Below are 23,896 nucleotides of genomic sequence, written 5' to 3'. Positions count from 1 at the left end.
ACAGTACTGAGTGCGTTTTGAATTCATGCATTTCATTTTTCAGGCTGACTAACACAATGAATCACACAAAATGAATAATGGAAGGTGGCTATTGTACAGATGTAAAATTGTTCTCTGTACTCATGCAGTTTACAGGCAGAAAAGCGGAGAAATGCACATTTGTGTGTGCAAGTCAATATTTGAGCATACGTGTGCGCATATACACCTCTTTGTGCTTGTCAGTCTGTGTGTGTGCAGTGTATACACAAGGGAAAACCTGTTTGTGTGTGAGAGCCTGGTCAAGTAGCATTTGGAAATTAATTTTCAACACTTGTTTAAAGGCAAATGCAAACCTGATGGACATTGTTTGTCTATAGGACACTGAGGAAGGCACTTGATTTTCAATGATCTATCTTTCAGTGAACTATGTTCTTTATTGTCTTGATATGGTAATCTCTATTGATTTGGTATGCTAAGCAGACTAAAATAAACACTAAGTGTTGTATTTTAGGCATCTTTTGTCTGTGTGTATGTGCGACAGGGGCTGCATCTCTATGAGGCTGAAATAGCTGCAGTTAAAGATGCAGTGAGTACATTTTTTACTGTCACATTGCACAGAATGATCATAATATATCTGTAAGTGATGTGAGTTTGACTGGGATGTTGCTCAAAATCAATGACTCAGTTATTATTAACTGGGTGTTTAGACCGGAAATAGCCCTGGGTAAGAAAAACGCAATGGACTGAAATCTAATCCAGGACGATGTTTGAGAATTAGATTCATGAGTTTGAAGGTCTATCAGATGCCACAACACTACATAGCAGTTTATAATACTATTAGACAGGAACTCTGGAAAGTTATCACAGTGTCAAATAATTTACCCTCTGTTGAAACAATTGCTAGATAAACAGGACAAATACTGTATTCACATTTCTCAGTAATCTACAAGGAATATGTGCTTGCATACATTTAATTGGCCAATGCAGCATTTTGCCAGATCATACTGCTTTTGTTGGTAAAAGTTAGTTAAAGTTGAGCCAGATTCAACTTTTTTTCACAGACAACACTGCTGTCTGTGAAAAATGCTGCACATGATTGGTGTCTGTATATTTTCATGCAGTGTTAATGTCTCTCTTAGTGTGGCCTTGGCCAGGTGGGGAGTCTTGTCAAAACTCATTCATTCCTCCACATTCCAGACCATTAGCTTTGTCCGTCAGCTTTCATTTACTACCTTACTTATCCAATTTTGACTATTAAATCTTAAACTGCACACAAGAGTGGATAGCTACTTAGTCTGTGGTGTATTATTCAACAGATTATTATTGATGCACCATGTTTTAAATACAGATCTGTCTGCTCCAGAGAACCGGTGGGGGCTTTCTGCTGCACAGTGTTTGTTTTTATCTCTGTGTAGCTGGAGTGGGAGTTGGGTTATGGCTGCTCTGTACTCACAAGAGGACACCACGATTCAGATGAGACAAAACAAGCAGACGCAGGATTTACAATTTATAGTTCAAACCATGCTTGCTACTGTTAACGTGACGGCATTAGACAGTGATATTAGGATGCTTCCTGTACATGTTTATCCATCAAATTTTTCATTCTTTTTATCCGTAAACAACAAGAAAATAATGAAGCAAGTTATTTTAGACAAATAGGCCTTTTCACTGCAGACATTTGGACTTGCCATACTATAAAAGGCACATGTTGCTAATAACAGTAACAATGGCTCCATGCTATTCAATGCATTTACACCTGTGGTCAAAACACCCTCTGAGAAAAAGGCATATTATTATAAATCATTTTCATTAGACACACTGTATTTAAAAATTTAAATGTTATTTTCATTGTGTTCAACTCTTGAGCGTCAACCTCCTTCCCACACCTATGAATGTATTAGTATTTTTTAAGTTAGAGGTTACTATAGGTTGTGCCAGAGTCCTTTTGCTGTAGAAATGTGTTGGTCACTAATTATTTAAATAGTATTTTGAATTCATTTGAAGTCGTTAACTTTGGCCTAAAAAGCATGATTGACAAAGTTCATTAATAAGACTTAAGAGAATGGTTATGAATATAATTGTTTTTTTTTAGATGCCAAAGACTCATTACTGTAAGCAGCAGCTGGAGTTTTTAACTAAACCAATTCCAAACCTCTTGTGAAAGCAAAATTATATTTACTGAATATGCACAATTAGGTAAACAACTGTACCATTAGGTGACATGTTGCGCTGAGGTGTTAAGCTCATTTGGTTTAAATGTAAACCTGCAGTGTACGGCTGCGCACCAGCACTAATCAGCCACTGCCATCTTGCAGCAACAACAATATGTGTTTGTGTGATGACTTTAGCTCATTTGCATTACTTACATGGTCTTCTTTATTTAATTTGCATATAAAAAGAGTTCTACCGTCTTTGCTGTAAACTTCTTGCTGCTGCAGACAATGACAACATTCAAAAAGTTATAGATCCCAGCTTAAACCCAGAAAGGCATGCCTCAACTGCACTAGAATATTGCAGGGAAAATGAGTCAGGATAATGGCTTCCTAGAACTCACCACATCAGCATGAGTGTAAAGGAAGATGAGTGGCAAGCCACTAGGATGTTACAGTGCTGTTTTCACAGCTCAACAGGAATCACCACCTATTCAATGGGAGTGAAACCACACGCAAACATAGACTCCAAAACAAAGATATCACTACACACATTCACAGGGCTTTAAAGTGCACACGCACACCTACCCACGCGCTCACTTAACTCTTAATTATCATGGATGCTCTAGTCATCAATTATTAAGCACACTCTAGGCGTTGCTAATGGTATTTTTGGAGAGGAAGCTTTATCTACTGTAAGAAGGTAGATGTCTAGTTTGGGAGTCTGTGAAATAATTTATTGTGGCCCCACAGGCAGTTTAAATGCTGTCTGTATTTAAATCAACTGCAATGTCTAAGCAAGTTTAGGTGGTTTTGTCTGACCCTAATTTTGTATCCATTCAGACTGCAATTACATTCTAGCTGGCAAGCAAGACCTTTTTGATCCTATGAGATAAACATTTCAGACAGATGTTACCAGAACACAGGCATTAATTCTGCACCATTTACGGGAATGCATTACACATTGATTTCGTCAGTACTTTTGTCATATTTTTTCCAAAAGGGAAATTGGGATATTTAGAATCATGAGTTATGTAATGACTTAACGTGCAGACAGGACATCTTGGCACTTGTATTCATACTGTATGACTAGATAGAAAGATGGCAGTTTCATTGACAGAAAATCATATCATAGCAGATGGGAGCAGAGTCAGGGGCCAATGTGGGACATTTCAGGGAAAGAGGATATCTATCATGATTTACTGTACTGTAAGGCACTGTATCTATTGGCTTAAAACAAAATACACCTCAATATCACAGCACTGTGACAGGGCTTGGAATTCACCTCTCAGCTTTAAAACAAATGCTTTCAATCTGGTACAATCCAAGCATTGCCAAAGTGAGACATTGCAATGGGTGAAGTAGGGATACTGTATTTCAGAGGGAGAAAGAGAGACAGTGAAAGGCTTTGGTGGTAAAATCAGCAGTGTTGCTTGTCAGCTCCTCTGTAATGGAAAATGTATTTAAAATGGGGTCTACTCGATCTCATTTTACGAATCATTAATAATAAATTGGTGCCATCAATCCTAATGATGACGGGTCCCCTATTATCAGGCCAGCGTTTGGGAAACTTCTGTTGGCTTGGATCAATTAATTCCCCTTTTCCTTATAAAACATCTGTTTGGTTTTTTGAAAAACAGTCTTGCATAACATAAAGGACCTTGGGGTCTGTAGCCTCGCTGGTCAGATGGGTGACCTATTTAACCTCTGTTTGCTGTTGTCGTTGACTGCTGACACCAAGAGACAGTAAAGGCAGTGAGCAGAGTATGCTAAGCCTAAGGCAACGGCCACATACTGTATAGGAGGGGGGGAAAAGCAAAACCTACAATAGCTTAGAGTTAAAGATCCATGACTGTACATGCTCCAGCCATATGACCACACTAATAGAAGAGATTATTTGGAGTACTGAGGGCATTATGGTTAGATGATCATGGATATGTCCTTGAACAACATCCATCACTCATATTTTCTCCTTCGCTTCATGCCATGTTTATGAGCACGCCTTGATATGCAGTCATTATGAAGATTTACTTTCACATACACATCATGAAGGTAGGTCGCTGAACATACCATAGGCACAGGTTATCACATAGACCTATAAAAGCAGGGTGCCATTCATTAAATGCAAAGCATTTTCACAACATCATCGACATCAACACTCATCAATTTATCAATTAGGATCAGTGAATTCTCAAATAACTGGAAAAAGGCAGTCATTACACCAGTCTTCAAAGCATCGGATCATGATCTGATATGCAATTATCGCCCCATTTCTATTCTTCCTGTCCTGTTAAAGGTACTTGAGAAGGTTGTGGCTGCACAGCTAGTTGACCACCTAGAGACCAATCAACTCATTCATCTGCAACAATTTGGTTTTAGGCCAAAATATTCAACAGAAACTGCAAATTATTATTTCATTGAAAATGTAAGGCATTCCTTGGATGGGGGTAATGTCATGTAGGCAGTGTTTCTTGACCTGAAAAAGGCATTTGACACTGTCAACCATGGCATTCTCCTGTCTAAATTGTCCACATTCAGTTTTTCTAAACAAGCAGTTGAGTGGTTTGAGTCATATCTTCAAACTAGAGAGCAGTGTGTAAAAGTTGACCAAAAAAAGTCATCCCTTTTAAACAACAGAATGGGTATTCCCCAAGGTTCGATCCTGGGTCCGCTGCTTTTCAGTCTGTCTATAAATGAACTGCCTACAAGTTGCCCAGCTAAGTCACCTAGCAAGGCAGCAGAGATCCTGACTGCATATCAGTGGCTGCAACATAATCATCTTCTATTGAATTTGAAAAAAAACAAACAAACAAAAAAAATAGTTCTATGTGTTCCTCCATTAGAAAACAGGGCTCATTTGAAAATTTTTAAATCAAGATACAGAATGCAGAAATAGAGAGAGTCAATGATTTCAAGGTCTTAGGAATAATCTTAAATCCACAACTCAAATGTGATGACCATGAAAAGAAGATTTCATGTTATTTTTGTTTTCTCTAACTACTTTTCAAATGTTTTCAAACAATTTAGCCTCAGAGCCTCTTTCCAGATATATCTAAACACAAGACAGTAGCAGAGTAATCAGGAGCATGGTGAATGGCAACAGTAAAATACCACATGATAGATTTCTGTTTGGACAATCAGCTTTCTCCATTAAGGGCTGTCAACTCTAGAGCACATGACCAACTCATGTGCTCTAGATTAATCAAATTAATTCCAGATATAAAATCTTTTACAACAAAGGTTAAGTGATGGCTAAAAGAAAACCAGAGCTGTTCCCATTTTTTAGCTAACTGTACCCTAATTTACTAAAGTTTTTTTGTGTATGTGTATTTTATACTTCTATATCTGTAGTGTATTGTGGTTTTATGATAATGAAATCTGTTTATTTTAATTACACTGTACATGTAAACTAGGGACAATAGTTGAATATTAGCAATAGCTATAAACTCTCTGTGCAGCACATTAGTTTCATGCTCTGTATTGGAACTATGTTAAATTGCATCGTTCCTGTCAAATAAAATTCATCGTTATATTCACTTCTCATGACAAACTTGGGCTGGCATCCAAAGTTTTGAATTTTGAAAATGGCGCACGTCAGGACATTTATCCAGCAGGATAGTTCATAGGAATGTTTATGGGCCTCTGTGGGGCTAATGATGTATTACCAAGCTCTAACTGTGAAAAGAAACCAACTGAAAGAGTGTTGATTTAATTACATTAAAGCTGCGATTAAATAACAACCATGTCTACAGCCAAAACATTTTGGGTGTGTTGAATGCTTGTTTTACATAAGCATTAGTCAGAAGAATACAAATGATGTTAACAGGAATCATTACATCTATTTGTTCATTTAATCAACAGTAGAGTTATGCTTTTTATTTCCCTATTACTCCTGTGGAATGTCAAAAGTCCCAGTGCAGAGTTTGTTTGAATTCAACCAGGAGAACTATACATCTTAGACTTGTGCTGCAATAGTTGAGGCAAAATGCTTTATAAAATAATAAAATTAATACTTAAAAAAAGATATTTAACCTTTATTTAACCAAGTAAGTCCCATTGAGGTTGAAAACCTCTTTAGCAAAAGAGAGGTGGCCAGGATGGCAGAGAGCGTTTTACTTTAGTCATGTTTGCATTAGTGACTAGAAACATTCAGTCTTATTAATACAAGTTTTAGGGGTGTAAAGACTTAACAATACATATCTGAAATCTGTATGAGCAAGCCCACAGCCTTAGATCCTCAGGTGGGGCCCTTCTGGCTGTTCCAAAGTCGAGGCTTAAATCTAAAAGTGACTGTGCTTTTGCCATCAGGGCCCCTCGGCTTTGGAACGACCTGCCTGAGGAGATAAGGCTCCGAGAATCAGTAACTTCTTTTAAATAACTTCTTAAAACTCATTTCTACAGACTTGCTTTTATGTGATGTCATCTTTTTATCGGCCTTTTATCATATTTTTTTATCATCTTTTAATATTTTTATCACCTCTTTATTGTTCTTCATCGTCTTCTACTGTCGTCTTCTTAATGTCAGCCTTGTTATTGCCTTCTTCTACTGCACTTTGTAGACTCTGTTTTTAAAGGTGCTATATAAATAAAGTTACTATTATTATCATTATTATTATTATTATTATTAAATCTGTGTATTCCTGTTCATGTGTTTGCATGTCGGGATGTGCCTCTCTGGCTAGCCAGCTACATTTCATCAATCACACACCTACTATGAGCAATACTCTTCCTGGGGGAAAAATATCACACAACGAAAGAAATAAATGACTCTACAGAGTACAACATTCATTGCAGTTGAAGTCTGCAAATCACACAGCAGTATAATGAAATATACAGATGACACCACAAACCTTGCTTGTCTTTACAAGGACGAATGTGTGCTGTTGGTAAAGTTATCAACAGCAGCAGTCAACTGCAGGTAATTACTGAAGCCATGAGCTTTTTGATTCACAAGCACATGAATGCACATCAAATTTAGATGGTTCACAGTGATCCTGAAACAGAGGTAAAAAAATATTCAGTCAGCAGCTTTTTAGTAAAAAATGACTCCCTGGTTGGGACTTGCTAACCCGTTAAGCGGGGCTCAGACTACAGGAGTTTTAAAATCCTAACCGATTTTGAAATTGGGTTGCACCACTAACATAAGGAGACACTTCACAGATGTTCTTTTCTCTAATCTCAAACATGCACACACTACAAGATTTGAAAATAACGGCGCATCACAAATTGCAGGGTATTATTAAGATTACTGTGCCAGACGGAGTAAAGCACCACCTCACGTGATCTCATGGGGAAGCAGATGTACATCAAAATGGAGACTGACATGGTGTAACAACTTGCTGTAAAGGTCTTCTCTTTGTCTGTATGGTTATGATGTCTTGGAAGACATGTTACATAGGCAGTTGTGTTCTTGCCACATATCAACAAACCTTTCTGACATCTCAGCTGTCCAATGCACCCGTACAACAGCTTGTTGTTGCTTCTTCACGGTTGGTTTCATTCACCTCTGTCTCCTTGTAGACCTGTCTCTCTCATTGGCTATTGTGATCCCGCTTGGGAAGTAGTGACATAATCATCCAGATTTTAAATGCCAAATATCAAACATGTTTGAAATCATCGGGGTGGCCCTGATGAGTCTGTGAGCAGTTCTAGAGGTTTAAGATTGGATCTGTAAACCCCTCACATAATCAGATAATCTGGGCTGAACATTGGTACCAACAAAGGTCCCAGACTAGATTTCTCCTTCGATTGTCAGGAGGGGTGAATCGGGGATAAATACCCTGTGTATCACTGTCCATGTTTACTGTGGTAAATACAATGGACTTAATTTTCTGAGGTATTTGTGATTCATAAATAAAAATGAAAATGAAGTTACTCAAAACTAATAAACTTTAATTCATGAACAAGTAAAAATATCAAACCCTATTAAATCTGAGCTGAGTCAATATGAAATTGCAGCTGAATTGAATTGTAGGCTTTAAATCTCAGTGTATTATATCGTTACATTTATCTATTTTTATATCTGATGCTGGGTCATGTACTGTATTTAGATGTGAATCAAATCATCTGAGAGTGTATACAGGTGACAGGTAACAGGTGCACAAGACGGCTTTTATAAACTGACAATTCTCACTCGTACTCTGATGATTTCCTTATACCAACACTACCTGCTGCTGCGGCTCCATCCCAACCTCCTTTCGAATGTTGACTTTGCAAAGATGTTCTTGTATGTTTACAGCTATCTCTAAATCATGTATGTATATTGTAGTTCATGTGTTTGTAATGCCCAAGGAAGAATTCGTCTAGGACAATTCTTGTTGCTGCTATTTGAAATCTCCCTTAAAGAACGTGGCCTTTGCTGCCAAATCTTCCTGTATAAACATTTCCAATGAATGGTAAATTCCTTGATGTTTGTGTCTCAGACTGAAATGTTGTCCTGGTTTTAAAATTGATCTGATGATGTTTTCGCAACATGTGCTGCACATTGACTTTAGCAAGCGTTATTGTTGAAAGACATAAAACAACATGCTCCTTGTCTCATTTATTAACAAGCTTTCCTCATGGGCAAAGTGAGACAGGAAACTTTAAAATTCCTATTATTCTCAGCATTAAGCTTGACGAATGATTATTCTTTGTTGCTGCACAGGCAAGTTATCTACACTCAAAAAGGTGCCGAAAGGGTCAGCCAAGATACTGTATGTCATACCAGACACCAAACTCTGCAGCACAAGACATGCCTTACATTATTCATATTGTCACAGTTTACAAATGTAGAACGCTGCAGGCCTTTTGCAACTTGGTCAAACTAGCAACTTTTCAATCCCTGACATGTTATTGGATTATATGGTTTCTTGGAAGCAAGATTGAACCAGATTGACCTCCCATGTAGGAATAGTGCACACTGATTGGTGTATTTGCATATGAACATGTATGTTTTGTGACTCCTGGCCTCTATAAACTGGTGAATATAGGTGAGGTAAAAATGCATGCATGTATTTTATGAAGGCCACTGTACAAACCATAAATAACTGTCATAGCTTCCAGTTGATCTGTAAACAAGGAAAGTCAAAACAATTCAAGGAATTAAAGGTGTTCGTTTGTCTGTCTGTCACCTTGTTAGTGAGCAAGATATCTCAAAACATTAAGGAACAATGAAATAGTTTCTGGTGTGGATCGGTCCAGGTGCAGATCCAACATTTTTTAAAATTCATTGTAAGGGCAGGGCCTTTTTTAAATACTGATACTATTTGCTTTGTAACTTCTATGCTGTTGAACAAGAGCAGAAGCTTTAGTAGAAGTGTTTGTATTTGAAACCAAATTACATGAATGTGTGAGTGTCTCACGTCATCTTGCTCTCAATTACACAATGACTAGTTTCATGACACTTTTGTTTTTAACAGGGAACCACTCTACAAACTGTAGCTTCCCGGTTGATCAGTGATATTATTGCCTGCCAATTAAACACACTGGTAATATGTGTCATGGGACAATTAAAATGAGCCACATAATTTTCATATTTATTCCTTTTTTAAAGACACTTTCAGCTCCCGCTAGACCAGGCCCCATAAAACCTGAGGTACTTTTGAAATGTCTCTCAGAAAAAAAGGTAATTACTTCTATTCATCTGTAACCCATGGTAAATTAATGTTTTCTGGCATTCAATAAGTTCTTGAGTTAGTACTGTGGCAGTGTTCGCTAAGCCAGCAAAGGATGTGATGCTTACCTGACTGTTGTGATGCATACTGAGTAGTCGTATTGTAGCAGGAAATATATGCTCAAATTTTAGTTAACCCATGTGGAAATAACATTTCTAAGAGTCTTTCATTCTCAGGAACATTCACAGCCTGACACTGTCGATTGTTAGGGCGCAAACTGGGTGCAGCTTCTCCTCATGCTTTCCTTGTCATGCCACTGTTCAACTCATATGGCAGATATATATATACCGCCTGAAGACACAAATGAGTCACGTCTACACGCATGCAACCAGGTCTCACAACCAGGTCTCACTGAAACAGCGCTAGCCCTGTAGCCTGCAGGCAATCTGTGACCATTCTCGTGAAATTGATTTATCAGTACTGACAACAGATACACCATACACATTATGATCAATGTTGCAAAAAGTGTTTTGGTTGCCTCAGGTTGGTTTGAGCTTTGATTCTGTTACTGTCCTGCACCTTTGTTACACTGTACAGCCTAATGCAGGGGGTCTGAAGAACTGAATGAAAACAATGACCTTTGGCCTCCAGATGCATAGTCACATTAATATTTGACAAGGATTTATTCATTGTTTTTAGGAAAGTGTAGTCAAGCAAGCAGTGCACTGCATAAGCGACTGTATGTACTTATCACAGTACACTAAGCGAACAATAAATGTCACAGCATATTGAAAACCAGTGTTGAATCAATTTTTTCCCTTCGTAACATCCACTTGTCATCATAGTCGACAACATGCGGCATGAGTGCAATGTCAATATAATGTAGTTGAAAATGCCTTTTGTCATGCTATCTATATCTTCAACAAAAATTGAATATTAGCCGAGTATCCCATTCTAGGGTTACATTAAACTGTCAACATATGGTATCGTTCATGAGGAATGCCTCATAAAAAAGTAGAGCTGTGATTTACAAACATTAGCCTGTTGGGAAGAACCTTCTTATCTGAATTATGTCAAGTCTTGCCAATGATGTGGAAGCAGTCCGTTTGGAGAAGCTGTGCTGTTATCTCAGGAAGCATTTGAAAATAGGTCTTTATTGTCTGTTGCAGCTGTTTTCACGCCACGTCTTACCCCTGACAAACAAACAAACCGGAGACAGCAGCGCAGATTGCACTTAGCGAGCAGCCATTCAGGCTAAGCAGACAGAAGTCCTACTCAAATGAAGGGAACCTCAGGTAAGAGGCGATGTCCAAGGCATTTCATCAACTAGATTGGCTTAGATTAAGACAAACAAGGTGGTTTCCCTCCCAACTACGAGCCCAGTTGTGACATTTGCATCCATTTAGATCATTCTAAGTGGCAGCTACCATGTCTCGGCCTTTATTTAGCAGGATGCTGTGGCTTTCTTCAATGTTAATTATTAAAGTCTTTGTTGGACAGAGGATTGTACCTCTCTCCCAGGCTTTTCAACAACATCAGATTTGTTACAAGCCGCTGTCCTCAAGGTAGAATCTCCTACTTATCACTTGAGTGGTTAGATTTTGAAGTTCAGAATGATCTGGAGCTCATGGGGCTTTTAGACTACACTCATTCTCTGGTGCACAATGGATTGAACTTGATACTATTCATATCCTGGAAACACATGCTGTGTCTAATAGTGATTCAAAAGCATATTCCAGATAGGGTGACATTAATAACATTACCATATAATCTGTTAGAGTGCTGGCCACTGCAGCGTCTTGATAACCGGGCTGTGCTGACACCTTTTCCTACTCAGTTTATCCAAAAATGTGGATGGTGCTCTAAACACCTATGAGGGCATCATCCTTTTTCTGAAAAAAAGATCCTCCTCCTCTACTGTGTGAGGGTAATGAAAGACCAACGGATTGGCTTATCATTTTAATGTGCAGAGTTGTGCAGGGATCATCATTTGCTCTGTTAATGTGTGCATGTCCTTGAGAGAAGGAAGGTGTTTAAGGAGGCCCACTCCTCTCCTTCCGTTCTGGTTTTGGCTCAGATAAGGTAACATCCTGGGTCTTGGAGTAAACAGGACATGTTAAGGGGGGGGTCAAAGGCCACATATAGGTTAGGGCTCTTGCCTTTCCGTGTCCTTGGGAGATGTGGCTCTTATCTAGCATACATGGGCATGTAAATGTATACCTCGTGGCTGTTTGCCATTGATTGTTATCCATAAGTTCGTATGATTTGACCAATCACAGATCATTTCTCTGTTCCTTCTCTCACTTTAATAGAATAGGATTGCTCTTTGTTCGGTGAGACGAACTGATGCAAATCTTTGTGTGTCTTGTCTCCTTATTGTACAATAATATTTTTTAATCTTCAACCCAGCAGTGTTTTGTGTATTATTTCATATGTGTGTTTAGTGTTTTCAGACTTAAACTGCAACATCAGTATGGTTGAAATAACATACACATATCTAATATCTTTAGTAAATATATGTAGAAGGGGCTATCATTATGCCCAATGGTTTAAGATGCATATCAAGTAACTGCATGGGACCTTTGTTGCATATCGTCCTCTCTGCCCCCATATTCCCTGGATAATAAAGAAGTAATATAAGAAGCATTCAAAATTTAGTGCTTTTTCTTTTCAGTTTTATTATGGTGCATTATGTTGGTCCACGCCCACATTGCATTAAAATATTCAATCTCAGTGTGACACGATGGAAAATAATTGATAGGCCTATGTTTTGTCTCATAAAATTTAACACAAAATGTTCACTGCCTGCTATATTTTTACACACCAGACTAGTAAGCTGTTCTCATTACATGTTGCAACAGTGAAAATATCTTGAGTATAGCGGGCCAGGTGCTCCTATAAAGACATTGGGTTATTTTTACTTAAAACAAATCTCCAAACATCATTTCCACTTCATAATTAAGGTGTTATTTCCTGTCTTGTCTATGGGATTATTTTTGGGGATATCTGCCTTTTTTTTTTTTTTTTTTTGCTACAAATTAAGTCTCCTTTGGGCAAAGCTTTCTACGTCTAAAGTTTTTTCACAGAAACAGACCGTACTAGTGTTTGCCATGTTCTAGCTCATTAACTCCAAACTACATATAAATTTTATGATCTGTTTTTAAGGAGCACTACATGTGAAACAGGGTTTTTTTTTTTTTTAATGGCTATTTCCATCAGTTTCCATGTGGAATGAAAATCCACTCGCTAGAGATGTGTGATCCATCACAGTGAACATCATGTCTGCTTTTATTATTGTCAGTGTTACAGTTGTATGGTACTGCAGTGCAGACTTTTCAATCCAATCTGTATTTTCAATTGCATTAGCATGGATAGATGCCAAAAATGGCACTTTATTCTCAATGATGTTGTGTACAATTCATACACACACACTTGAAGCATGAAGTGGACAATTTAGCAACATCACTGGCAACACAATCTTTTTTTTTTTTTTTTTGGATGGACAAACGGTCTTCAAAATGGACAAAGCTGATGGGGATAAAGTTAGAACAAAAGAACTAATTTGCAAGTTAATAGTGCTTAATCAGTTTGTCGCATTAGTGCCTGTTATAACAAAGGGATATGTGCACAGAGATTTGGACAAAGAGGGTTTAAAGCCGGTGAAGAGGGCAGAGTCCAGATGTGATAACATTACAGTGAATTTAACATTGTGCTGGTTGAAGGTGAGTATGGACTCTTAAGCCAATAATGTGCATAATAACACCTAAATATACAGTAATCAAACAACTGAATACATGCAAATCTACACACATACACATACACACACGCTCAAACAGTTCACCTGATCAGCCATCCAGTAAATAGTCCCTGCTTGTGTTCAGACTAAAATGTATTATAATGCTTATATAGCCATTTATGGGGGGATTATTTAAATAAAGCCCTTTCCACCTCACAGGCTGACTAAGCGTTTCCAAAATCAGGAATCTGGAGAGAGATTTACAACCTGTAGCTAATAGGCGAATGAATCCCCGACTTTTGTGGGATACAGACTCGACTCTTGACTCATTAAGGTGATGAATATTCATTTTTTAAAGATATGATCTTATTCTGCAAAAGAGCAATATTAATAGGACCGGGATACATGCTCTTATCCAAACACATATAAATTAATCATGACTCCCTGGTGTAGACACAGTGTTCTGCAGCAAACATCTGTAGCATAAATTACTCTATTGCAATCACATCATGTCTACCCACAGACAAACAGGAGATTTAATGATTTTCTGTTTACATGTTTAGCAGGGGAAACGTAGCTGCTGTCCCTGAACCTGGGTAAACGAAAAACTTAACTGCAGCTTTTAAAAATTGCAGGGGCCTCTATAACATTTTATTAGAGTTGTTAATTTGTAATAGGATTGTTATTCCCCAGTTGTAATGTGATATAGATTGGGTTTTCATTTATCTAAAGAGTAAATTGCCTCAAGTCAGCCTATATGGGAAATCAGCGTTAATAGCGCATGTTAATAGGATATCAGTTTCACGCCAATAAAGCCAGGTCATTCAGTGTTGTAGTGTGTTATACAAATTGCATTATTTCAAAAGACTCATAAAAGGTCAGTTTTTGGATGCTGTCACCCTTTAACTCAGGTAATTCGCTCACAATCTGGTCAGGCTGTCATATATTTTATAAGACTTGTATGATATATCACTTTCATCACAGTGAGCAGCTCCAGTGGCAAAATAGGCAAAAATACAGAGTTGGTTCAAAATAAAAGCATCAAACAGATGGCATTTTAAAGAACCTGCAATAATTTCCTTCATGACATTGAGAAACCAATGCAACTAAGATCACAAGTGGTGCCATTCATGGCGAGTGCAGATGGTGTTTTTGACTGTTATTTGATAATAGTCTAGAAACCAGGTGCAACTACTTTGGCAGGATGGTTTCCTGGACGTTTACTTATAAAATAATTGCCAAATAAAAAAGAGTTACAGATAAATGTAGTATTTCTTTCTAAAGTCACTCATGTCACATTATTTACTAATTAATTAGTTTTTTGGCAGCATGCTTCATAATTTTAAGGTTTGGATAATATTTTCCTTTTTGACATCCTTTCAGACACTATAAATATGATAGCAGGTCACTTCCCCAAACTACAGCACATCCGGCTGTCAAAATGAGATTTGACCTTTGGTGCCTGTGAATTATCCTGCAAGCACACACTGCAGCTGCAGGTTTCTACCAAGGTCATTAGGAATCTGGAGCAATACACCTCATGCTTTATCAAAGCCATAAAGACGAATCTCATGTGATAAATCATGTCAAGTCAAGTCAAACGATATTATAGTCCAATATCACAAAGCATGCCTCAAAGGGCTGTACATATAATAAAACACTAATGAGCAACATTAGCAAAATATACAGCGTCCACAAGTCTGAGATTCTGGGAAAGGAGTCTCAGACTTTTGGACCCCACTGTATAAAAATGTGTAAAAGTGAGATAAACTACAGAAAAAGCATTATAAATGCAATATTAGAAATATTTAAAAAAATATAAAAGAAAAAGGTGAAGTAAAAAGAAAAATATAAAAAGAAGAATGCACAATATGCATAGAAGACTCCTACACATTCATACCTGGATACCCAGGCATCAAGGAGACTCAAGGAGACCTGTATGTACTGCTTACAGTTACAGCCCAGCATTTCATAATCTACAGTAGCAGGGAGTGATGTATGTTATCAGAACTGAGCATAGAAATTCATTTTCTGAAATAATTATCCATCAGTTTCTCACAGCACCTGTCAAAACAGGATCAGAATATATTTAGAAATGTGACATCACAGAAGAGGCTGGGCATGTACATTCATTTATTTATATACATGTACATGTAGGTTACAAATAACCTCTTTGAATAATATGAAGCGTTTTCTCGAGGCTTATCAGTAGACAGGGCTAACTGAGCTGCACCGCAGCTTGCTTGTTGTTCGGTTTTCATTGCATTGGTAATGCGACTATAATGAAGACTTTCATAAAGATGAAAAGAAATGTTCACATCTACTAAATTTAATTTTGAACCTCTTTGAAGCAAAATGTTATCATGTTACACCGTGTTTTTGTATGAATTCAGTGCAGAAATGCACTGCTAAAAAGAATAAGTGATAACTGATTAAATAGTCTGGTTAAAACAATTTGGTTAAAGTAGTATTTTGTCCAGATTTTGTTTGTGGTCTTGCTTTTTTTCTCTCTCACACACTTTCTCTGTGCATCTGTAGCAGTTGTTGTTCAATGTCTATCTGCTGAACTATCATATTGTAAATTGGTCCTAGACCTCCCAAAAAACAGGCATATCAAGAGATTTTTACACAACAGTCTGACTCACTGTCCGTAGCCTGCCATTCCAGGCACACCATCACTTCAGATGTTTGAGTCTTCATTTGCCATGACAACAGTGCAGAGGATAGAGCATGACACATCTTTGACAGACTGGGGAGTAAAATAGGCTTGTATGTGTTGTTTTCCTGTCACTCTCTGCTTTATGTAACACACATCTATAAAAGCAGTGCTTCTTCTTGCACAATCCAAATTGCTTTGTCGAACTGATAATGGTATTTTATCATGCGTCTGCAGACATCCTGAGACCATTAATGGATGCTCCCTGGCTGGGTGTAACAGGATGCAGCGAGCCAACTGGTCAAATCACAGGCTGGAAATTAAACATTTGCAAAAGGACGTGATGGGGATAAATGCATTTCCCTTGTTTTGTTCCAAAATAGTTACTGTGCCGTACGAGTTGCTGTGCCTAACACACTGGGCTGGCCTAATTATGGGAGATCAACCCGAGTTGTATGTTCTAAGACATGGAATTATTCATGAAAGTCTAGTCTTTAAATCGTTTGACTCAATTCAGATCACAGCCTAAAACAATAAAAAAAAAAAAAGGAAGAGGCATTTCAGCTGCCTACTGTTCTGCCATAATCACCATGATATATTAAACATAACCAGTTATGATAACGGGGTCATTAATTAAGCTAATTAATGCATGAATTAGAAAAAAAAAATGTCATCATCCCTGTTTTTACATAACCCAAGTGGTTTTAACATATCTGTATTGTAAAGCATCAAGTGGTTACATAGAGATTTAAAGACAATCCCTCTCTGTGTAATTGATATGTAAATGTATGCAGGAAGGTGCTTCAAAATCAAATAATGAATCCTGTGGAGTAACTATGAAGTTCTTGAATGACTGTGTTCACCTGAATGGGACAACACAGACATCTGCCACCACAACAATATAATGCCCAAGATGCTATGTACCGAGGTGGCTGAAAGACAAATTTATGGAGGCATGAGGTTAGAAAATAGAGCCGCTGGTCAAACAACCTGATGCCAGAGCATGCAGCAACAGTGATGGCTGATGGCCATGCCTCAGCTTGGCCTGGCTCAGTATTTACACAGCTGTGTCTGGTCTGGAGCACATCAATGCAGGTCGGCCACCTAGCTGACCACAGTGGGTCACCACAACAGGCAGACACCAAAAACAAACTAGCGCAATCTGCTTTGACTCAGGAACTTGTGGGTGGGCTCTAATGAACACGGCGAAGCACTTAACACTGCACTTGTTTCCATGTGCTATATATAGACCCTTCGTAGCTGTGAAGTTTATTTACAGGAGGATGGTTTTTATGTCCATTTATTGCAATCAATGTCTCTGAGTTTTTATTTTTACGAGCCCGTAATTTACCTTTAGTGCAATATGATTAGATTATTTATAATTAAGTAATTAAATCTAATGAAGATGTAGGAAACTGTTGTTAGGGAGAAAGGTGCACTCAGGTTAGTGCAGGTTTAGTATTAGAGATGGATACAGAGGACCCGTCTTCCTGACTGGATAAGCTCCTGCAGCAGTAGGTACTGCTATCTGTATTTGAATGTCATTCATTCATTCATTCATTGAATAGTTGCCATTTTAAGCTTCCCTATTGTCAAAAGTCCAAATCAGTTCAAATCAAATCAGTTTTTTTGTCTGCTACAGCACTTACATATCGGCTCTGTCTTGTTTTCTCCTTTGAGAAAAACATCAGAAACCAAATGGGAGAAATTCATATTCGTTTAATTTTTTGGCTTCATGATGGCGCCCCTATCATCGCATGATGTCAGTCAGTAAAACTAAGTTTTAGTCATTTAGAAGCAGTGTCTCCATTACATAGTTTATCCATTAGAGAGCACTGACAAGTTGATTTTTCAAGTGCAAAATGTCCCACTTAGTATGTATCTTGGTCACATTTCTTTAAAGGATAAGTTCACAATCTTTCAAGTCTGTCCTAAAACGATGGGGGATGATGGGGGACAAAATCCACAGTTATCCCTCTGTGCAAAAATATATTTAAGTTTATTCAAAGTTAATATGAAGCTTTTTTCGTTGCTATACCTCCACTGCAGCTGAACAGGAAAATACTGTCCACTGTCCAGACACAAAGAAGGAATTTCTTACTAAAAAGACTGTGGAAGAAATCCACTTTATTTGACTAACTCAGACTGCTGAAGGCTTCATTTTATCTTCAGATAAACTTTTAAATTCATTTTTCTCAAACTAGGACTTTATCCCCCATTGTAAGCACATTTGAAGAGGATCTTCTAATGGTCAATATGAACAGGAGAATTTACAGCAAGCAAAACTTGTTTCAGTGTTCATTTGGGCATCTGACTATTGTTTTAAGACAGACTTTAACAGATAGAAATTGTGAGCCTATCCTTTAAAAAAACAAACACAAACACATGCCTATCAATATTGTTTATGTCATGTGTTTCCTTGTAAAAAAAAAAAAAGACTATTAGCTGTAGTTATTGGATTTTTTTAAACTCTCAAATATCAATATCTGCCTCAAAAATCCTGTATTGGTCAGGCTACAGTGTGTAATGGGGGTAACACCAGCAACCTAATGGGGCATTATGTCATATATTTATGGTGTTTGATATTTACTCAGCAAAAAGGCTGCTGCACCACAATAAGTGTAGCCAGTCCACTGCCCCGGCTTGAGTTGCACAAATCACTCCGATACCCAGAATAACTCAAAAATGACTTCAAGTTAATGAGGTAACACTTGTAATCAGATAAAACAACTCCACAGTTATTTTCAGAAAGTAACACTGAAAAACTTTAAACATTAACCTTAACTAGCATGATCAAAATCAATCAACTCCAAACCCAAACTCTTAGATTTACAGTACACAACGCTTTTTCAAACGCTACCTTACATCTGAGGTGTTACCTGTTACTGAAGCGACTAACTACCTGTGTACATATTGTCACTAGTGAGTCACTACTCTAAACATATAAGCATCTGTCTGGAGGAGAAGGCTTGTTTTTCCAGTACCAAACACATGTAAGCTGCACAGCTAGCCACCGGTCTAGTAACACACTAATCTCACACACAAATTCTCTCTCTCCCTGTGAACAGCAGTTAACAGTACGCCATGATCACTATGCAGGGAAAAAAGAAAACAGGTGTACTAGTGTGCCTAGTTATACATTTTAATTTAATTTAGGAGTATTGATGGGTAATACTAATAAACATCAATAAGCAGTACTGACAGGATTGGTAAAGAAGGAACTTGAAGGTTTGGACAGTGTTATGGTTTTTGAGAATAAGAGCTGTGCTCAGGGAGCGCGTCAAAAGAACAGCTTGAAGTTCATTAAGCTTTGTTTAAATTTTGACAGTCTGTCTTTAAATCAGGTAGCACAGTTCAGAATTATTCTTGACTTTTAGGTGGAAAATTTTCTTATTATATTAGTAAGATGGACATCGCTAACTGCTGTCAAACTGTACTGCCAACATCACTCAAGATAAAGTTTGACGTTTTTCATAAAATAAAAAAAAATCTATCCTTGTACTAAATAAGTTGGCATTAACAGAAAGTGAAGTAAGAGTACAGAGAGAGAAAGAGATTTCTTACCCCCACAGTTAATGCTTTGTGAGAAATGTTTAATTTAATGTCAGTGGAAATATTCTACATGGTATGAAGTCGTGCATTTACAGAGGAGTGAGCGAGTGCTTAATATTTAAAGAGCGTTAAGTAATTATATCTTTCCTTGATGGATCCAGGGCTTCATTTGAGTAACACAGTAATGTATGGGGCACTCTGGGGCTGAGAACCAAGCTGATGCTGTGATCATTTACTCTCTTACTCCATAGCATCTGTCATGCCTGCACAACTAACCTCACATAGTAGTTTTATAGCATTAGATTCAGCATGCTGGAAAGTGAGCTAATTGAGCAGCAGCCTCTGCAAATAACCCACAACCTTCTTTCAATCTTGTGAAAGTTGGCTGTGCTGTTGGTTTTCTTTGAATTGTTATGAAAGTATTTGCGTCATATATTTGACTGTTTCAGGCTTTGTGAAGCCGATATTTGAGTCTTTGGATAAAAGCTCTGCTGTGTTACCATGGTGTTAAGGAGTGGCGTGCAATGATTTGCAGATTGGTTTTTGGACTCTACAGAAGTTCACACAATAACTGCACTGGATAGTCTCTGGAAAGTCTTTCTCAGACTCTTGATATGTTCTATTGTGTGCTTTGAGCTGAGACACACACTGTGCTGCCCAAAGAAGACCTCTCCAGTCTAAACAATGGAGCCCATAAATTTCTACATCATTATGAGCTATTCAGATGTTCCACGCTTGATGTGCATATTTTAGAAGCCAGAGGGCCATCAAAGTCAAACATAAAATACAAATGAGATCTTTATGAACCCATACTCATTTACAGTCTGCTGCTGCATTCTGTTTTATTTTCTTTATCGAATGCTTTATCTCAATCATGCTCCTCCAATCTGTTGAAAGCTCAACATTATACAAAACACAACAAACACAATGCCTCTTATCAGGTCATTAATCTGTGATTATGTTCAGTGTGCAATATATATACATATCTCTAAATGATTCCAGGATTAAATGGCAGCGTCTTTAACTCAGCTGTGATTGTTCATTTATTTAGAGGAAATTCTGAACTGAAAAAACACTCCAGCCATAACAACACCCCATGGGAGTGGCCACTAAAGTAGGAGCCTCAGGCACCATCAGAAGTATTTGGCCAGTCAACGTCATTATTATTTCCCAGGCCATCTGATATAGTCTCACCAACAGTCATAACTCACACACCTCAATTCTCCTGCCAAGGGCAAGTGCCCAAGGTCACATTTAGCCTCAGGTTAACACAGTGCAGTCCACTACCACGATGAGGTACCACTGTTAGACATAAAGCCCTCTGCTGCGCAGTTGTTGAAGTTAACTTTCACGACACTGACCTGAAAATACAATACAAATATGTATGAATATTTAGATTTAATAGTTTTTGACTGATAAGGACTTATTTTGCTCAGTATTTGTTTCACAGTTGAGCAAGTTTCGAAATGCCTTGTCCGTGTCAGATAGTGAGTGTCATATTTAATTTTTGTGCATTTAGATAACCTTTTCTGAAAGGTTAAATCTACACTTGAAGAAACACTTAGCAGTGCTCACTGCTAAATGAAAAACTGGCCAAATATTTATTATTGATATTATTTTTTTTATTCACTCTTCCAGTCACTGCCTATGACCACAGACACAAAATATTGTTGAGAAAACAATGTAACAGCAAGGTCACTTTAGTAGCTGTTCTAGTGCTTTTGAACACATGACATGATCTTCATCAGCAGATTGAGTTGTAATTGAGTTGTTTTTGTTTGCTTAGTTCCTGCCCCCCATAGTTACTGTTGCTATACCTGTCACGCTTTCCATTCTTGCATGGAACATAATTGAGTTCATAATGATGAAAATAGCAGTTTCGCCATTCAAATTTCTTAGTTTTTGAAGCAGGCTGCTCAATTCTAGCCATGGACAGTCAATTTTGCTGGCTAAAATGACAACTGTCCCTAGCAGATGTTATCAGCTGTAACTAGCTAGCTAATTAAGCTAATGTTAGCCTCGTGACTTGGTTGAAAACACTCTGATTTCCAGTGGACTTGTTTTAAATTGAGAACTCTGTCTAAAATTCTGATAGCTCTCTGCCTCCCAGCATATTTAAAACATGCTACAGAGGACTTGAGGGCAATGACTGGGGATTGCTGGCTGACCACTGCTCAGTGTAACAGGAATAGTGATGTAGAGCTGATTGGTAGTTAGAGCCCAGCTAATCAGCCGTGTGCAGCTTCTTGCAGACTCTGTGTCCTCGCTGGAAAAACTCAGTCTGCTGGAGCTTTGACGGTCACATTCATGGCCCTTTGTAAAAGTTTCTGTATGGTACCTGTGCTGTAGGTGAGCTAGCGGCTCTACTACAAGAGGTTCTCCATTGAGTGTGTGTGTGTGTGTTGCTGTAGCCCTGCTGCTGGCTAACGTTACTGTAATCAGCCCTCAATATTTTTTAAAGCTCTGAATATAGCATAGTTAGTTAACTGTGGGACCATTTGTTGTTTTTACTGGCACAGAAAAGGGATAAATCTTTGGGTTATTCACATAACCTTTGAGTTCTCTGAGTAGCATGACGTCGCCTCTCAGCCATCCAGGGCTGGACTGGGACAAAAAATGTGCACTGGTGCTCACATGCCTACCACATGAACGTGCATGCTTACTGGACAGCAGCATCAAACAGTTGGAACATATATTGTAGGTGGAGAAAGGTCTGGAGTAGGCTACATGTAGGCCTGCATTACTACACCAATAGTAATAACAATAATCCATACCATATATATCATAATAGTTACCACATATCTGAAAATAAACAGAACTTTGATGCCTGTTGTGAGTAAGTAACTTTATTTATATAGCATCTTGAGAGCAGAGATGTCACAAAGTGCTTCACAGAAGAAATAAAGCATAAACATACATACAGACATAAATCACAATAAAAACAGAAATAGGAAATAGAAAAGTTACACAAAGTCAGGCAAGTCTAAAGAAAAAGGTCTTGAGCTGCATTTCAAAGGTGTCCACAGTGTCCACAGATCTTAAGTCCAAAGGGAGAGATTTCCAAAGGTTAGGAGCCACAACCTCAAAAGCACAGTCTCCTTTAGTTTTAAACCTAGATTGAGAAACAACAAGCAAACCCTCATCAGAATACCTTAGAGACCTGCTGGTGACGTGGGGCTGCAGTAGATCTCTAACGTAGGCAGGTACCTGACCATGCTTTAAAAGTGATCACAAGAACTTTGAATTGGATTCTGAATTTGATGGGGAGCCAGTGAAGAGCAATCAGAATCTGTGTCACATGAGACCTTTTGGAGGACCTGGTCAAGAGTTTAGCAGCAGCATTTTGGACCACTTGTAAACCATCCAGGGATGATTTGCTGAGGCAGGTGAAGAGGGAGTTACAATAGTCAAGATGGGACGATATAAAAGTGTGAATTAACATTTCCATCTCTGCTTGACACACAATGAGCCTGAGCTTTACAATATTCTCAGCTGGAAAAAACGAGCGAATCAGACACTTGAGATGTTGATCCAGAGTCAGAGATTAGTCCATAATGACACCAAGATTTCTTAAGGAGAATTTAACTGACAAGATAAGAGATCCAAGACCATCCCTTAATCTTACGGACAGGATAAGGAGGATAAGAATTTCGTGTTGAAAATGAAAACTATTTTTTTTTACCTGTACTAGGCTAATACATAAGCAGGCATACATTTTAGCACAGTAGAGCTTAGGCAACACTAACATTAACTAGTTAAGGTCAGAATAGTCAGCTTAAGTTGTGACAAAATTAGGGAACTATGCTACGCAACAAATAGCTTACAGTCGAAATACACCAGGCACAGATGCGGTGCGACACATCTGCTGCAACATTATAATCAACTGAAGCTGCTACACTGAAGCCATGTGTTCAGGCAGAGTGCTGCTTATCTCTCTTTTTATGTGGCTGGTCAATTTTTATTCTATGCGTTGCTACGCAGCCCTTCAACAGATAAAAATTACATAGAACTGTGTAAAAAACAGTACAATCTGTTTAAAAATGATTAAAATAAATTCCTCACTGTACCAGATGCAATGCGACGCAGCAGTGCAACCTTGTGGGGTTTTTTACATTGCACATTAAAATAAATCAGTCAAATCAATGTGTATCCATGATCCTGTAGAGAAAACGATGTAGTTAATTAATTCAGTACCAGTTAATATAGCCAACACTTCCAAACCCTGCAT

At 38.0% G+C, this 23,896-nt stretch overlaps 1 protein-coding gene across 5 annotated transcripts in view; it reads left to right on the top strand.

The window, feature by feature from the left end:
• The window catches only part of sncb (synuclein, beta), a 249,077-nt gene that overhangs the window by 40,352 nt on the left and 184,829 nt on the right, over nt 1–23,896 (top strand). For 3 of the 5 annotated variants that reach the window (XM_042418164.1, XM_042418163.1, XM_042418162.1), the window contains exon 1: nt 10,869–11,019. The exons of 1 other annotated variant lie outside the window; for it this stretch is intronic. Coding sequence is in view for 1 of the 4 variants with exons in the window: in XM_042418169.1 (XP_042274103.1) it covers nt 11,004–11,019 (16 nt within the window). In the remaining 3 variants the exon portion in view is untranslated. Of the gene's footprint in view, nt 1–10,867; nt 11,020–23,896 lie in introns of those variants that run through there. One more of the 5 variants, XM_042418169.1, reaches the window with a different exon arrangement.

Source organism: Thunnus maccoyii, chromosome 8 (genome assembly GCF_910596095.1).
Source record: "Thunnus maccoyii chromosome 8, fThuMac1.1, whole genome shotgun sequence".
NCBI classification, from domain to species: Eukaryota; Metazoa; Chordata; class Actinopteri; order Scombriformes; family Scombridae; genus Thunnus; species Thunnus maccoyii.
This window is presented reverse-complemented; position numbering and strand designations above follow the sequence as displayed.